This window comes from Anopheles moucheti, chromosome 3 (assembly GCF_943734755.1).
Source record: "Anopheles moucheti chromosome 3, idAnoMoucSN_F20_07, whole genome shotgun sequence".
Lineage (NCBI taxonomy): Eukaryota > Metazoa > Arthropoda > Insecta > Diptera > Culicidae > Anopheles > Anopheles moucheti.
The window spans coordinates 37,166,179-37,183,751 of NC_069141.1; the positions used below are offsets into that span (position 1 = coordinate 37,166,179).

The 17,573-nt window shown below is 44.5% G+C and overlaps 1 protein-coding gene across 1 annotated transcript in view; it reads left to right on the forward strand.

Moving 5' to 3' along the window:
* LOC128302399 (T-box protein H15-like) overlaps positions 1-15,223 on the forward strand; it is a 45,777-nt gene extending 30,554 nt beyond the window's left edge. Inside the window, exons 4-7 of the mRNA XM_053039218.1 lie at positions 1,033-1,318; positions 10,574-10,818; positions 11,071-11,082; positions 14,713-15,223. Of these exons, the coding sequence (XP_052895178.1) occupies positions 1,033-1,318; positions 10,574-10,818; positions 11,071-11,082; positions 14,713-15,223 (1,054 nt within the window). The remainder of the gene's footprint in view (positions 1-1,032; positions 1,319-10,573; positions 10,819-11,070; positions 11,083-14,712) is intronic.
* The last annotated feature ends 2,350 nt before the right edge of the window (positions 15,224-17,573 follow it).

Consider the following 17,573-nt stretch of genomic DNA (forward strand, 5'->3'; position numbering starts at 1 on the left):
AACAATTTAAATTTAAAAAAAAAATAAATAACTAAAATGCGGAAAAGATGACGAAGGTAAGATGCATTTTAAATTGATTTTAAAGCATAAACCAAAAAGTTTTCCTCAATACCGCTCGGGGTTGAGGAAGATGATCATTCACATCAAATTAGAACCAGCAACAAAAGTGTGTTACAATTACGGCTAACTGATGAGGGTACCATCATCGTTTAGAATCCATCATAAGCAGACAGTTGCGAGCGATCCTTTCCAAGATCGATCATTCGTGCTAATGACAGATGTCAAAGATGGACGCTCTTTAGCCGGAACGGGGTGATGCACAATACAATGCTGGGGATCGTTTTCACGCACCCATACATTTCGTGAAGGGCACGAAATGCCAGTTATATTGCGCTGCTGCACAATAGCTCCATCAGTGCAAGAGTTCCCAACTGGTTATTCCCAAAATACGCGGTCCATTTTGTTTGCTTTCGGTGTGCATGCTGCAGTTTGTGGAAATTGAAATTGTTTCCGATTAAATTGGCTGCAATAGTAAACAAAACCAAACTTGAAAGGCCCAGCCCAGCGGCCTTTTTTTCATTAGCAAACGTAATTAGTTATGCTAACGATGCCACTTTAATGATCGCTTTTATTCAATTCAACAAAGGTAAGGTTTGTGGCAGAAGTGGGGAAAGATTATTACTGGTTTTGGGTGGTGAATACATTCGCTCCAGTCAATGCTTCTCTTCTCGTGCTCGTGATGTGAGATATTATCCAGTTATGAGCAACATGGTTTGTAAGAGCGTTTAAAACGTACCGCATTAAGCTAATGGGATAGTTGCATCTAAAGATTGTCTGAAGCATAATAAAAAGGGTCTAGGCAATTATCATGTCATCAGATATGTATGTAATCCCATTTGAAAAATGATATTAAATATTGTAGAACATAAGCAACATTTTTAAAGAGGTTGAGATCTCGTCTATTACGTCTCGTTTTGAGATTTTGTGAATATTTGCCCAACATAGCTCAATTTTTCAACATTATCTTTTCAGCCGAATGTTTCCAACAGTTCGCGTTTCATTCTCAGGACCATTGCGCCAGACGACTCCTTCCGATCGGTACGTGGTTCTGCTCGATATCATTCCAATGGACAGCCGGCGTTACCGGTACGCCTACCACCGTTCGTCCTGGCTGGTGGCCGGCAAAGCAGACCCACCACCGCCCGCCCGGCTGTACGCACACCCGGACACACCGGTCGGGCCGGACGCGCTCCGCAAACAGGTCATTTCGTTCGAGAAAGTCAAGCTCACCAACAACGAGATGGACAAGAATGGTCAGGTAAGTGTAATTCGAGAGCTATCGATACCCCCGGTTGGTCGTTTGTCGTGTGCCTACGATCGTATTACGTTACGGATTTGGGGAGGGAAAAATGTAACCAGCGTGTTTTTTGGTTTTCCGTGTAGCATATAAAACTCAATCTGGCGCCTGCTGCGCTAACGACCCATTCGGTGACGCGGGGTTGGTAAGGCTTGCGTTAATCTTACACGACCAAACCCGCCCTGAAGGGTCACCGCTTTCAAACCGTCTACACTTTTGGGGAAATTTGGGATATTTTTGGGGAAGAAATTCGATCCACTAGCTTCACGATGGCGCTGTGATGATGTTCGATAACAGAAAACAATATATTATGGTTCCTATTTGTTATGGCTGAGAGATGGAGGGATCCAGGTGGTCTGAAGAAATAGTGGCACAGATGGCTAACAATTGAGTAGGAACTAATTGGAAGATTTGTTTTTTTGTATTTGTCTGCTCAGTGCTAAACAATATAACCTAAAATAACCTAACTAAGTATTTTTTTATTATTATTTATTTAATCAAATTGTTTGCCTCGCGTGCTGCACAATGGTATAAAAAAAACCTAAATCTAAAGTGGCCCTAAAATAAAACCCTTCAACGAAAAGAAGAAATTAAGAAAACTGCAGGAACAAACGAGTACAACTAAACCGGAAAGACAAAAAGTTAACAAGGAAAGGAAACAAATAAAAGAGTAGAGAAGAGAAGAGAAGAGAAACGTTAATGTTAGAAGAGTTGTTTTAATAAGGTCATGGAAGGGATAGAAGAGGGATAGAATTTGATATAAAGTTCTCAAAATCTTTGTTCTAAACTCTCTTCCTAATAATCTCTCATGCAAAGCATAACACAAAGTGTTGTGAAATGGAACAGAAGAATACTTAAAAAGTATAATCCCTTTTACTTCCTAATCTCACTATAAACACTGTTAAACAATTGTCCAAAAACAATGTGCAAAAGACGAGATGACAAACCTTGCATTTAGCACCATACCAAAGTACACCTCGTCTTCGCTGTGTGCGTGGCGTTCTCCGGAGGAAAACCATATGAAGAAGGCAACCACAGTAGAAACAAAAAAAAACACTTTTTCAGCAGCAACTTGGAACACCAGCGTGATGTGTGATTATGTGTGTGCGTGTGTGTGTGGTTCGACGTATCTTATTTCCATAATTTTCCAATAATCATAACTTTTCCCACTCCTCACCACGCACAAAGTAGTGTGAGTGAGTGTGTGTGTGATGGAGTGTGTTGCTCTCGCCATGGCACGTGGAATGAAAGGAAAAAAGGGCCCCACAGAAAAGCCATTGGTGGCCATCAGCCAACCAATTGGGTGACCCCACCAGCACGGGCTGCTTAGCGTCGTGTTTTTTTTCTTCACTTTTTACTTCGCAGCCTTATGGTGGTGGTGGTGGTGGGAAATTATGGAGACAATTAAGCTCGGTGGCTATAAGTTATACTTAATTAATACATTTCCAGCACACATTTATCCGGAGACAGCTTGCCCACTACGGGGGGTACGGGGGTGGCTTTTCTTTGGTTGGTCCGTGTTCGAGAACCGTTCTGCGCCGGGTCCTGCAAAGAAATGGGATCGCAAAGAAAGTGTCAATGATCGTAACTCGCACACTTTATGACACTTTTCCATTTGACACCTTTCCTTCCGTCCGTGGTGTGAGTGCGTGGGTTTTCTTTTGCCACTTCCTTCCACACCGCACAGCGGCCAAAGGTGGTGGTGGTGGTAATAATCCTTCGATGTAATGTGAACGTTCGTTTCGGAGCGTTTTTCCGTCCAAAACACACGCGGGAAAGCGATGGAAAAGCTGAATGGTGTTCGGGATACGATTTGCATAATCCTAATTTCGTGATTATTTCGTCGACCTAACACATTCGCACCTTTTTGCTCCTCTCCACCACCACGGCCCGTCTGGTCGCGGTCACGTTCCCTTTACACCTTGGCTGGTGGTAGCAAGAAAAAAAAACGCAAACGAGGAAGCACTGGCCCAGAAATCCATCCCGAAGCCACCTTTTGCGTATCGTGGTTGGTTATTTTCTCACTGTTATTTTTACGACCACTACTCGGGCTCGTTCTCCATCTACATAATTTACTATTATTTCGATGGGTGGATGAATTATTAATGCCCGCAAGGCCCGCCAAACGGGCCTGACAGGGCCCGGTGGCCATATTGGAGATTTTGGGGGCCGTTTGCGCTCCCATACCGTCACGTAACTGGACTTTCAGCGAGTTTTGGCTAGAGTTGAGTGTGATATTTTGACACCTTATCACGTGCGAGCTTGTCGACGGAAGCGGCAACAGCGCGACGGGTTGGTGTATCGACGCGAAAGAACGATAACCGAAGCTGAAAGGTTAGCCTCATGGGTGTTGGGATTCGATTTGATAGAAAAAAGTACATACACCGCCCCGGCGAATATAGCGCTGATTTGAATAATTTCGCCAGTGGCGTTTCGTGCCCCGTAATGGGATTGGAATACTTAATGGCAAAACATTCGGGAGACACTTCGGCTTTCGGGGAGCATCGAATCGAGGCGCCTCGCGGTGCCACGCGTCCCTTTGGAGACCCTTCAACGGCCAAGAGGCTGCCGTGCTGTGGCTCATTAATTACCAGCACCACTGATTACCGCCGGGTGGGTCTTAAATTAGCCTCTAACGGCAACCCGTCCCGTACTGGGCTGCAGCGAAGTCGCGAGAGCATAACTAATTCCGTCGCCATCGTGCTTTTGCAATCGATGGCAAAAATTATGACTCCATTTGGGAGCCGGTCCTGAGCCCGTTGACAGGCGTACATCCGCAACGCTGCAATTGATCGACTGGTTTGTTTGTCGCTGCGATACCGGAGTGTCCTGGATGGGAAGATGCCGGAAGCGGTGTGGGGGGCGTAAGCGTCGGTGTCTACATAAACTTGTACAATTCGCAAAGGCGTCGAGTTGGCGACTCGAGGGCGGCTCAGTTCACGAGCGGTTGCATAATTTGCAGATCGTTATCGGAAACACTTAATTAATCTCAGGTTTGCGATCCAGGGCAGGCCCGTACTGCGGTAAAAGATCGACCGGTTTTGGTGTGTCATTGGGTAGGGTGTCGATGAAGAAAACACACTGGTACGTAACAGTGCTCCCGCTTCTTTGGGGACGTCCACGGCGGCTGATGAACGCTGGAAATATCTCAACAGCGCTATTTACTTATTCAATTATTCAACGATAAAGTATCGTGATTATTAACGTAAACAGAATGTGGTCCTTCTGTTATGCAGATAGAAAGAGCTTAAAGATTAGCGAAGTTGAGGAATTAAGAAATTGATGCTTCAAAAAATTACCTAAATTTTGCTAATTGAAATACCTGGAATATATATTTCATTATAACGATGATTTCATAAGCTAGTCGCACTGCCATGGTCTAGATTTTATCCCTCGAAGTTGTGTACAAGCTGTGTCTGGACGGGTCAATCCATGTGTGGGTCGTATTTTATCAGGCAATAAATCGAAATTCTTCCACCTTTTCCGATGTCATGATAAACCCCAAGAACGTTCGTCATCCGATATGAGACCATGCCCAGACCAGAGCCGTAGTGGCTAAGCGATCCAATCCGCTTTTTAAATACGAAGCTCCCGCGGTCCCGCGGTGCAGTTTTCGGTTTGGCGTGTTAGCGCGAAACCGTTAGAAGGGTGCTTGTGGTGACCGATGGACAGGAGCTGATCGTAGTGCCGTTGAGCCACCGTGGAGAGCTTGGAATCGAAGAGACCGCCCGTAGCGCTTCGGAGCGCGTGGTGGTGGGTCACCGCGCTGGGTGCGTTTCTGGTGTTGGTGTTTTAAAAATTTCGATTCCAGTGGATCGACATACTTTCCGTCTTGTACGAGCTGAAGCGAACCCCAATATGTGCAAAGGGTGGGTAGAATGAAAGGCGACTGGAATGTGTTTGTCACACGTAACCAAAAACCACACCATGGGTGTGCGCGTGCTGTAGCTGGTTTGGTTTTGTTTATCGCTGTGGACTAAAGTGTTTAAAATACGGCAACAAAGATTACAATGCTTGTTTGCATTGAGTTCTATGTAATAGCAAGAGTAAGTACTCGGTATCTTGTTGTTTCTTTTGGCGATAATGAGCTTGGAATTTCATATAGGAAAATTAATCCTGTTGGTGTTCCCAAAAGCCACAATAATTATTGATTTTATCAAATTAATCATCAATCTGAACTGCAATGTCTTGTAAAAATGACAATGATCATCGTCACATACCACGGTATATTGGATGAAAATCTCTGAAGGAAATTCCTAATATGCTCAGGTCAACCACAGCATCGTCAATCGCTCATAATAGTACTAGAAATCAGAGGCTTGGATATAAAAATTATTGCTTTATGGTTCTTCAAAGAGGCAGACAATAAACAAAGTATTGTGGAGGCGACAAGTGACTCTACACCCAAAATACATGACAGGACTTTCGAAGATGCATTAGTTTCTGTATCTCATTTCAATACTCATATACCGCTTCGGCAGTGGCGGATTTAACGGTAAGCAAATTAAGCAATTGCGAGGGACCTCGAGCTGAGACAGGCCGAGAGTTGAGGATTTACCTTATCCAGGAAGCGGGCTAAACAAAAAGTTAGCAAGCTTCGGGTACAATCCAAGATAATTTTATAAAACAAAGTCTACTGTAGAGCAAGATATATTAAATTCGCCATTAGCAAAGTCAGTTGCAAAAATATTTAGCTTATACTTATAGAAAAGTATAATATTTGAAACATTAAATACAGTTGCAAATGAACTCCAAAAATACTAGAATCTAATTTTATTCTATTTACTTGAAGAAAAATTTAAACTAAAATAAATAAAATCAATAACATTAAACAAAATAGAATATTTGAATTAAATAAAGTAAAAAAATGAACTATAGGTATTTTCCATCGTTTTCAAATAAAACGTAAAATATATTTAATAATAAAAGCTTTTTTATTAGGGGCCCAAAAATTATTGTTGCTCAGGGCCTCCGCACTCCTAAATCCTAAAGCTGGCTAAAACACCGGTCTTTTTTTTCCCAATACGATTTGAAGGATAATGAAGGTAAAAATGCTGGAATAACTAGCTCTTTGAGTTGCAGGATAAGATGTGATAAGAATGATTCCAGAAGGACAAAGTCAATACAATTATTTTGGCTTTCACGACCAACCTTGATCGACAGAAGACATTTAAAGACACTACTAGCAGGGTTAATCTGTCTGCTAAATTTTGTAAATAAATTCCATAAATTCAATGTTTTAAAGTTATTTGAAATTCGCGATTGATTAGTTCAAGAAGACAATACGAAAGACATATGATCTATAATCTAATTTCAATAAGCCATCTCGTTTGCTCTATCGCTTTTTTATAGTCTGAAGGAGAGGTCATACTTAAACGGATAGAAACATTGGCTAGAATCCGAAAAAGGGGTAAAATATCGTGTATGCGTTCGATCGATGTGCTCAGAATTTCAAAAAAGAGCGAAGCATCCCTTCCAACCGTTCGCAACATCCGGCGTGACGATAAGATAAAACTTGTAATTAAGAATGTTGAAAATGAACCGTTCTATATGCGGACAAGTTTTTCACGCCAACACTATCCCCGGACTTGTGGCCTGTGGTCTGACGTGGTGGTGTAAGTGTGTGCTGCTCGTGTACGCATACGTTTCGCATACGTGTTAGTGGTGGAAAAAGGGCACAAATTGGAGCCAAGCGAAGAATGGAGTTAAGTGTTATCTGGAAAGGATGCGGGTACCGATCCTAATCAGAAGCATCTGCTAGTTCTCGTTTTGCTCTTTACCCCGGCATGCTGATGTACTACCTTACCTCCAAATTTAGTCTTCTTAATCATGGCATACAGACTAGTACAGCTAGGGTGCGACAGGAGCGTCGTTTTCCTTGCCCGGCCATGGTGTTCCAAGCCACTGAACCGAAGCGCACCCGGCCACCGAACAAGGAGACGATCTGTGAAAAGCTGTTAGAAGAATCGATTTGTCGTCGAGTTTAGCAGTTCCACCGTGCTCGGTCGTCCTCCGGGTGCATTCCCGTACCGATGCGGCCCACAAATTCCAGGGTGTTAAAGTGGGCAAAGCAGCGACTACTACCACTACAGCCAACGCTAACACTCTTGCAAGAGGTTGTCGCTTTGGTGGACAGTTAATCCCATCGTGTTCGCCTGCGCTCCCCAGTTTTCTGTGATGGTGGAGCGGTCGCCATGGTAACATGCGCTGCTGAAACCACCACACGCTCTGTCTTTGAAAGCAGAGCCTTGCAGGCCCGTGCAAGGAAATGCTACTCACACAAGCGCCCGGTGTAGTGTGCGATGGTGTAAGTAAGCTCCCACTAACAGCACGCACCGTTGATTTGTGTTGGTGCTGGACCGTCGTCCTTTTACCCGTCCTGGCGGGGGTGTGACGTAGCGAATAGGGGAATGCGATGAGGGGACGCAAATTTAGGAAAGCTGATAAAGCGCGCATGTCTTCGGTACGGTTGTGTAAAGCAACCAAACCAGCGAGCAAACACTGGCAACACGGTAGTATACGGTAGTGGTGCTTCACTCCTTCTACCCTTCGTGCGGCTTTCCTCCTCCCAGGTGCTTGTTTCAGTCCCGGTGAGGCGTTCAGTCTATCTGATGGTGCTTAGCATAAAAATGGCTCCATCCAGCAGTGGCGGTGGTGAAGTGTACGCCAACACCATGAAAGAGCCAACCTCTCGGTGTTCCAATGGTGGCGAGGTGTTAGCTTGATAAATTAGGTACGAAACATCAGACCCGCTGCCCGGGCTCAGCCCGCTTTCCTGCCCGGGCTGGTCCAGGCTGGTCCAACGCTGGAAACTGTTGAAGTGTGATGGGTTTCCCGTTCGGTGAGCAGTTTTTCTGCTTTCTGCAGCAGAGCTGGAAAATGCGCGCGCGTGTCTGTGGGTCTGTGCGTTTGTGTGGGTGCTTCGGAAAAGTGAATCCATTTTCCAGCAGGAATTTAGCTGATGAGCTCTTCCTGGGGATGGCTCGAGATGCGTTGAATGTACGTTGCTTGGTTCTAAGTTCGATAGAATAGCTCACCAAACGTGGCACAGTGTATTGATTGATCGCTTCCCAAGCTATTAGTCACAGAATGGATAACTTCTCGATCATAATAAGCTTGCGGACGGTGCATTACAAATCCACAACTGGTATATACGGCCCCGGAGTTGTGTTCTGGAGCCACAGCTGGTTTTAATAGCGATGTAAACCTTTCCATTCACCCGTCCGAACGCGCCTAGAACGTGTCGATAAATTATGTTGATTAGTACTGTCACCGGCGAAACGGGCAGATTTTGCAGCTCGCATACAGTCCGAGCATTGTTTACAGTCGATTTGTCGATTGCACGTGTGTACTCGGGATGTCTGTCGCAATGTGGCGAGATCGAAGCTGTTTCGCGGGAGTGGGAACGCTGTAACGTTGCGCCTTCGTAACACTAATTACCGGGGAAATGTCTCTATAAAACATCGTTCATAAATTATGTGGGTTATCTGCTGTCGTGGTGGTCCGAAGTCGACATACCCTGCTGCCAACATCGCAAACCACCGGGTTGGAGCAAGAGACCAAATGGTGTGAGGTTTAGCTTTAATGCCTGTACCAGACAAATACTCCAAGGATTTCCACGTAGTGTTCTGTCGTACTGTTTGGGTTTATTGTCTAAAGTGTCTTCGGTTCTGGGAGTCGGACTAGGTAGAAGTGAGACTTTTTACTAGCGAAGAAGTAAAACAGTATAAAGAATTTTTCGTGTCCTCAAGAGGGTTTTTTGCTACCATAACTTCTTTGCCTCAATATACAATCCTCCCGAATGGTTTGCACCAAAGAACTTATTTACTACGTGAACGATGTACGATTATATACCAGGAAACAAAATTCGCTAACTATCACGTGTATGTATTGCAACTTCAAGGTGATGATGTTCCCTCAACACCTTTCCCAGTTGGAATGCTTGTAAGTGAGCAGGAATAGGATTCCTTCCCGGTGCATTCCACTCTCCGCCCGACAGGTCGTTGGAAAATATCGATTTTTTGTGTTTATCTCTTTATTATTGATATTTGCTTTAACGATTCCGCTAACCCATCGGAACAGTTTGTCCGGGTGCCCTCGAGGGGAAACATAAACCGACCGACGGACTCGCCCAGCATTGAGCGCCATTTTTGCCCGATGTCCACCACCATTGGTGGCCATTATGGGTTGGTTGCGATGTGGAGCGGTGCGGTGGAGCTCGATTTTCTCTCGCTCGTATCTCGTGGGGGCGATATCAATTTCATCAAATCATAATTTATGGATTGCCATTCCCCCTTATAAATGGTTTATTCTCGTCGCTCGTCGCTGTGGACGTTGCTGGGGAGAACCAGCGTTTTCTTGAGCGTGAGGCCGTGATGATGGTGGTGGTAGTTGTCGGTTGTCAAATTCATGGCCCTTTCGTCTCTGGAATATCATATTTCCTTTCATGGTGTTAGCGCCCGTCCACTTATGGTGATTGTGTGGGTGTAGCCCCTGGCTGATGGAAGGATGCTGTAGTCGATCGTGTTTCTCCTTCTTTGGCGCAGTACGTGCTCGATGACGATATTCGGTGCTAGCTCGTTTTAGCCTGTTGGGGAGGTATTTCTTTTTTTTTTGTATTTCACCCTTATTTCCTTTCGAGGAAATGGCAACAACACATTCTTCACGCAAGTGCGCAAACACCCATTTTACGGAGGTTTGGATGAGCGGAATATCCGAGCGGAGCAGTTATCTGCCTTGCAAAATAATTTCCACTACTGCTGCAGCCATCATTTTCCCGGTTGTATCTTCAATGTGAAGTTGCTGTTTTTTTATCAGCTTAGTGCTTGTGTTGAGTTGTTTACTACGCATTAAACTTTCAGGATTCAACTGGTACTAAAAAGGGGAAAAAACGTTAGTACACGAGGAATTTATAAATTATTGTTTACTTAAAGTTTGTTTAAAGTGCGTTGGTGAAATGGAAGAAGAGAGGAGAGATCATTTAGCATATTGCTTTAATTTTTAATTGAAAAAATTAGGTCAGCACATAACGTAAAACATTCTTAAGGATATGAAATCGGAATTGGATTAGTAAAATATTTATTTATAGACTTTTATTTCTACAAAATAATTTAGATTCTATAGACTATTACAAATATTTCAATATTTTTTAAAATGTATTTTATAAATAGTTTAATTAGCATTTGTTTTCAATTTCAACGAATGATGCTTTTCCAGATTGTACTCAACTCGATGCACCGTTATCAGCCAAGGGTTCATCTTGTGCGTCTTGGACCAGGACAAAATATCCCCAACACACCAAAGGAGCTACAGGAGGTGGACCACAAAACGTACGTCTTTCCCGAAACTGTATTCACAGCAGTAACCGCCTATCAGAATCAGCTGATAACGAAGCTAAAAATCGATTCCAATCCATTCGCCAAGGGATTTCGGGACTCCTCGCGGCTGACCGACTTTGATAGGTAAGTAGAAGCGTTGGCTCCGTCTAATACAGCTAAATTAATGTTTACCTTGTGAGTTGCTGATTTAAAGTTTGTTTGATTTAGTTGAGTTTTTCTGATCTATGCTAAGGCTCTTCCGGTCATGCAAATAAGACACACCTGTACAACCTGTTCATGTGGCACCTTCAAAACCATATTATTTACTGTACTGGAGAAGTTCGCATAAAACAAGAAACGAAAATCTCTTAACACTTGTCCCTTGTATAATTTCAGTTACGGTGGCATGTAAGTATTGATGCAGCGGAAGATACATCCCTTTTATAAATAAGTTTATTTAGCAATCGCTCCAGTAATGGTGACATTGTTGAAATGGTTTTGAGAAATATCGCGTCGTAAGCTGAACTTTTCTCTACGTAACCTTTCAGTCGATTATGCACTTCTTTACCGCTGGCTCAATTGTACTTGCTCGTTGATGGTTTGGTTTTGTTTCTGTGCCCTGTGTGACAAGTTGGCTACAGTCCGCGTCCAGTTTGCCTTGGGGGAATCTCCCTGGAAGGTCCCGGTGCGTTCGCGCGATTGAGATGAGAAATAAAATGACGACGTTTTTCTCAGCCCGTTTTCGCACCGTGTGCCGCTCGCCAGGCCCTGCAGCACGGTTTCGTTTTCGTTTCACTAAAGTGTTGATTACAGAGCGGCACATTCGGCACCTTCGTAAAAGCGTTCGAGCAGCACAAATCGCGCGTTGCATGAAGGCGTTGCGCAAAAACAAAAAAACAAAAAAAACGACCAAAGGAAGGCAAAACGGGGCTAAATGACTGTTAAAAGTGGTCGTAATTATTCTGACAACTGTGCTGCGCTGGCCCCCGGGCAAGACGTCGCGAAGCTTGGCGTTTCCCCTCCCGGTGTGCCCGCATCCCGCACCGTACCCCGGACTAAACGTTTGCGGAGCTTTTCTGGGAGAAGGAGGACGCTTCCATTGGTTGGATTTTTGGGGCGTTGATTGCCGCCTCTTTGCAGCCGCGAACGGATACTGGCGTCCGATTGTTGTTGCGTCAAAGGACGCGGCAAAAATTAAAGGCGAACGTTTGGAAAACCCTTCGATGCGCGTAATGATTGATAAAATCCTTACAACACCTTTCGAGAGGTGTACAGAGGAGAACGGACGAAAAAGTAAACCGAAAGGTAGTTGCCGATGGCGGTACACCGCGAGAATGGCACAAAGAAAGATCTTCCCGGCGTACGGCATTCGCATTAACCACCTCGAGTGCGTTCTGCGGGCTGCGTAGTAATTTACACGAAATTGATGAACTTCGAGCCGTAAAGCGTAACATGCCGGGCGATAATAATTTATGACTGCCGACCGATGTGTTGGAGAGCGCATTTGTGCCAAAGGGAGGCCCCGTAAGTCTGAGCCGCCTGTGACAAGGAGCGTCCCAGGCAGATGAGGCTATCTTCAAGCCCATTCGAAGGGTTTGGATCGGGTGCAGTTGATGCATTTGAAAATGACAGACAGTGAGACGCAATGTTGGCTGCTAGAGTGTTGCAGTTTGGAGAAATTTTGTAAAAGAGAGAATCAAAATAAATTGCCTCCGGAACCGTTAGCACATGCTTTGGACAGGAAGATTGATGTTTCAGTTGTTTGATCCTGTGCCATGGTGTTCGTCCAGTCGTCATAAAGGGGGGTTTGCTTTATTCACCTGCCATTCGTCAAACATAGTGAAAAACCACATCGACCGTGATTTTTGGGTTGTCGCTGGAATTCATATTTAGAATTATTGAATACAGAAAGAAAAGAATATTAAATATAGAAATAATAAATATTAAATAGGGTGCAACTGGCTACGGTGATAGCCTTTTACGAAAAAAGGTGATGAAAATGGAGAATGACTACTTTGATATTAAATGAGTTCAAAAATTAATATCTCGCAGGTTCTTGATATCTTTTTGTAGGTTGGTTGTAGGTTACCCATTACGCTACCTTTTCCGTAGCAAATGATCTGTTGCATAAGATCACGCTACTACAGCTGACAGAAAAAAATAAAGCAAAATATCCATACCGTTTAAGAGTACTTCCCAAAAAGAATGCTTCAGCTTCGTTTGGTCAAAAATTGAACCTTTACTTGGACAATAAGCTCGAGGTGTTTGGGTGCGGTATCGGCAAAACCCTTTTGGCTTAATTAAAGGGCCATCCACCGATCGGGAGTTGCAGTGGGATGCCGCAACAGCCACCGTGCTTTTTTTTTGCTGTAATGCATCGTCGCGAAGAATGTGAGGCGTGAAACCGGAAGATGATTAGCGGTTAAAGTGCATCTCGATATGGACACCGAAAGCAAATTATGAGGGGGTTGCAACGTTGGGTCAGTGATTGGAAAAGAATGAGCAACGATCGACGTTTTGGATGCGCATCTCGTACAATAAAGCGAGAAATTAAAGAATTTTTATGATTTTTGGCCACTCATTTTTGAAGACCTGTCAATCTGGAACGCGGCGATTTGGCGCTGGTTCTGTTTGTTGCGAAACTGAAAGCTTCTTCAGTATACATTTAAGAACCTAACGTATAGCCATGGAAGGCAACAAGTGCAAACGAGAGGGACAATGTGGTGAGAAACAAAAAAAAATGGAAAACCCCCGAGAATGGTACAATTGGTCAGATTTTTCATAATTACACCCGATGATAGCAGCTAATAATTGAAGGCTCTAATTTGTTGTACGCGAGGTGTGAAGGAATCTCCGACGGATGGACCAGATCTCGGTCGGTTCCGTTTGCGTGCTTGCGCTCTTCCTTTTCGCAAGTCCTTCGCCGTGGGTGCTTATCCGCAAGCGAGCGAAGCAAGCATAAACATTGGCCCTGCGCGAACGGACGGTCCGCGTGGATGACCGGCGAACAAAAAAGGAGCGAACAGCCCTTCAGGCTAATATCATCACCAGAGCGGCATTCGAAAATTACAGGGCGGCAGATCGTGCGATCGCGGCTCGAGTGTCGTTTCATGTTCGCCTTCCTTTCTCGCCGCTCTTTTCAACGGCTCCCATTGATTTGGGGACCGTCTCGCTCGCTGTGAGGCTGCTCGGAAGGGAAACGATCCTGTTTCGTGACTGCCAAAGTTCCACCGCGGTTTTGGACCGAGGTGGGAAGCATTCGGGAGTGATTTGGTCTTGCGGCCGATCGTTGCGAGCCTTCATGGAGCCGCTGGTCGGAGGCAGTGCTGTTTCATCTTCGGCTGGCATCAGAACCAAGAGAGCTGCCGGAAGAAAGAGGTATGCTTCTCCTCTTGCAAGAAGCCAATCTACCAAGGCTTTGCCCAGAAAAATAGTCAGTAAACGATGGTTGGGTGCAACGCTTGGTACCTTCGCTGATATTCAACCTATTTTTTCCCACCTGATATCTGGTGGCAGACGGAATTGTGAGTGCAGGTTCCCTTTCTTCAAGCCTCCTTTTTTGCGAGCCTCAAAGAACGAACGAAATTGATCGCTCCGAAAGCACCTCATCGTCGTAGTCAAACCGATCACGTGAATTGGTTTATGGTCGTGTGAAATTGAAAATGAAGCGAAGTTTATAGTTATTTAATAACTGATCGTTGCCGGGACAAGTCCTTTGTTGGTTGCAGTGGCAGGCCTATGTTGCTCTACCTCTGGTCCAGAGGATATTAGCTGGAAAAAGATGATGATGATGATGATGATGATGATTATGATGAGGAGTACAATTCTTGGTATGCTGTGGGTGTGTCAGAGCTTGAAATTACTTGCGAAGAATTTGTTACATCGTTGCATGGACGAATTTCTTTTGGAGTGGAATTGGAAAGCAAACTCATGCTAGCTGGCACAGGGATTGGGAAATACAAAACCAATTAATTCAAAAGAGTTTCCTACGAAATAATCCTTAATCCTGAATGTCGTATAACTTCGTTTATTTCTCAGGGACCCAATGGATGCCCTCTTGCTAGAACAACATCTCCGCTCACCGATGCGCCTCTTCCCAGACCCGATGGCGATGGCACAGTTTGCGTCCAGTCAGGATCCGGACGGTTCCGCACAGGCAGCACTTTTTGAGAAAGCTCGTCAGCACCTGCAGCTCTGGGGCCGGTCACCTTACAGTGAGTTACTGCTGCCCCAGATGTACCAGCGACCTCCGGCAAGTCTTGGCGCACTCAATCTCGGACTGTGGCAGGCAACCGGTGGCCAGTGGCCACCACAAATTCCACCCGGATTTCTGCAGCAACAAGCGTCCCTTGCCGTGGCGGCTGCCGCAGGACAGAGCCCTCACACTCCACCTCCGGCACCGCCAGTTTCAAGCCCCTCGCCAAACCCTGGATCACCGACGCCCGGCGAAATGCGATCGAGACAGCTGGGGAATCGGTTTAGTCCCTATCAGATACCCCCACAGCATGTTCAGCATCCACCGACAGCCTCCAGAACACCACCAAACTAGCCTTCGACGTAAAGAGCTCAACTGTTTGCGAAAGCGCAAAGCACACCCTGTAAATAGACGCAGTTGTAAATAGTTGTTCGTGTAATGTCACAGTGTTGTTAAGCTGTTAAACAAAAACAACTGTCTCACGTATTGTTATTTATTTTAACCACCGGTTAGCATTTCGTTGAATCCTTAAGAATAGCTTCATCAGAAGCTGTGCGGACGATTCATTTTAATAAATGTATGAGTATTTAGCAAATGCAAATTATTCCAGAAAATAGCTTTTTGTTTCATTATGCTGCAATTATTTTTAATTCTGTATTTTGTTAACTAAATCGACACAGTTTGATTTGAAGCAACATGTATTGTAGAAGGTGATGCATTTGTGATTTAATAATTGAGTGAGTAAATAAAAACATAACGACATTCATTACACCAAGTTTCGTTTTGTGTTATAATTTAGTGAAAATAACCGTTAGATAAAGAATAAATTAGTTATTTTTTTGTTTTAATATCCTATATTATATATTACATATTTTAATATTTAATATATAATATAATATTGATTTTATTAAATGCGACTCAGTGGTTTGACTGGTAGCAGTGTCGGTTCCACACGACAGGACTGTGCCAAAACTCGTAGCAAGGACTGACTATCCGGAATAGTGTTAAAACAAGTTAATATGGCCTGTCTATTATTACGAAGAAAAAATCCAATCGAAGGGATGTAACCGAAACGCGCAATAGTCTGTGAAAAGTAACACGTAAAGTATAAGAAACAAATAGCATTGAGTACGGGTAAGTTGATTTATCAAGCTCAGCATCAATTTGTTTATTAACTTACAACATTCAGCTCTTTGTTCTTTGGCTACATTGATACAATGATTACTGGGGGGAATTCTGCTCAGAATGCCACAACGTAAGTCAAACAAATCAGGCATAGCATGAAGAAACCTCATCATCGATTGAGTGAATAATTTACTACGTCTGTTACTAGCGTCCATAAATCATAACTTTGACCAAAATGTACGTCATGCTTTTACGTTGTGCTTCGTGAGGGTTTTTTTTACTGCACTCTCTGTGCGATTCCTATTCCTTTTCCGAATTCTGTCTTTCTTTGCGAGCCTCTAAGGTATTCCGCAGCTCTCACTCTTCAAGGATGATGTACAGTTTTGTTTTCTGACAGGATTGCATATACCGCACCCGGAGTATCTCACACTAGATAGAACCGGCAAACGAGCATCAAATGACGCGTATCATCTTGGCCACGCGACCCAAAGCTGGTGCATCAGTGCGCATCCCCGAAGGGTTTTCCCTTGCATACACATACAGAGCGAGGAGATGTGCCCTTTCGCAAATTAATCGTAAGGGGCGACTCTCCGTCGGCTGTGGGCTGATGTGGCTTGTGCCGTGTCCAATAAATATCATTCGATACGCGTTCGATCGGGCAGCGAGTATCTGATACGTTTTGTTGAAATTCAATTTAACAGTCTTAAGGGATTATACGGCCCGATGGGAGTGAACATCTTCCCCGATGATTAGTCGTGACTGAGGTGTCACGTGCACGAGTAACAGTTGATGAGACACTAAATTTACCGAAAAAATAAACTAACACTGTGTCACTACTGGTGGTGGCGTGAAATTGCATCCACCTCATCGGTCGCTGCAAGTGCTGCAGCGCGTTGGCGCATCATTATTGCATACCCGCACGTGCTGGCCCACGTACGCAAGGTAATGCTTTCTTTTAGAACGCCAAAAACCATGGCACAGCAAAAGTGCTCGGCCTGGTGCGAATGGTCACGGTGCAATCAACGAACAAATTCACTTTCATCCGGCAACCGCGATGCGTACCCAGCACGAAATGGGATTGGGCATTGTTAATTGTCACCTTCGCCAAGCGACGGGACCCCGGAGTAATGTCCTGCAGCAATCACGAATCGCAACACGAAAACGCGACCCGGATGAGCCATTAGCACCGCGTTGCAGCACTGATGAAGATGACGCGTAAATGGACACGCGGTAAAATGGTGAGAGAATGTACAAACAACAAAAAAATAAAACCCCCAACAAATAACGATGCAATTGCACTCGCACGGAATGCGACCGGTGTGGGGCCCGCGAGTCAATTTATCATTTTTTCTCCACCATTTAACAGCCGCAATTGACCGCACAATACTTTGTGTGTGGAATTGGCTTTGTGTGGGGCGAAATTGTGCAAATAGCATGCATTTTCACTCACTTGAGAACTCAATTAAAATTGGTGGTAGCGTAACCGCGTGGTTGATGAAGCTTTCATGAAGGAATGGGACGTCTTCCGATAAAGATACAGGATTTTAAAGATGCAGAATATCCATTTAATTGTACTAAA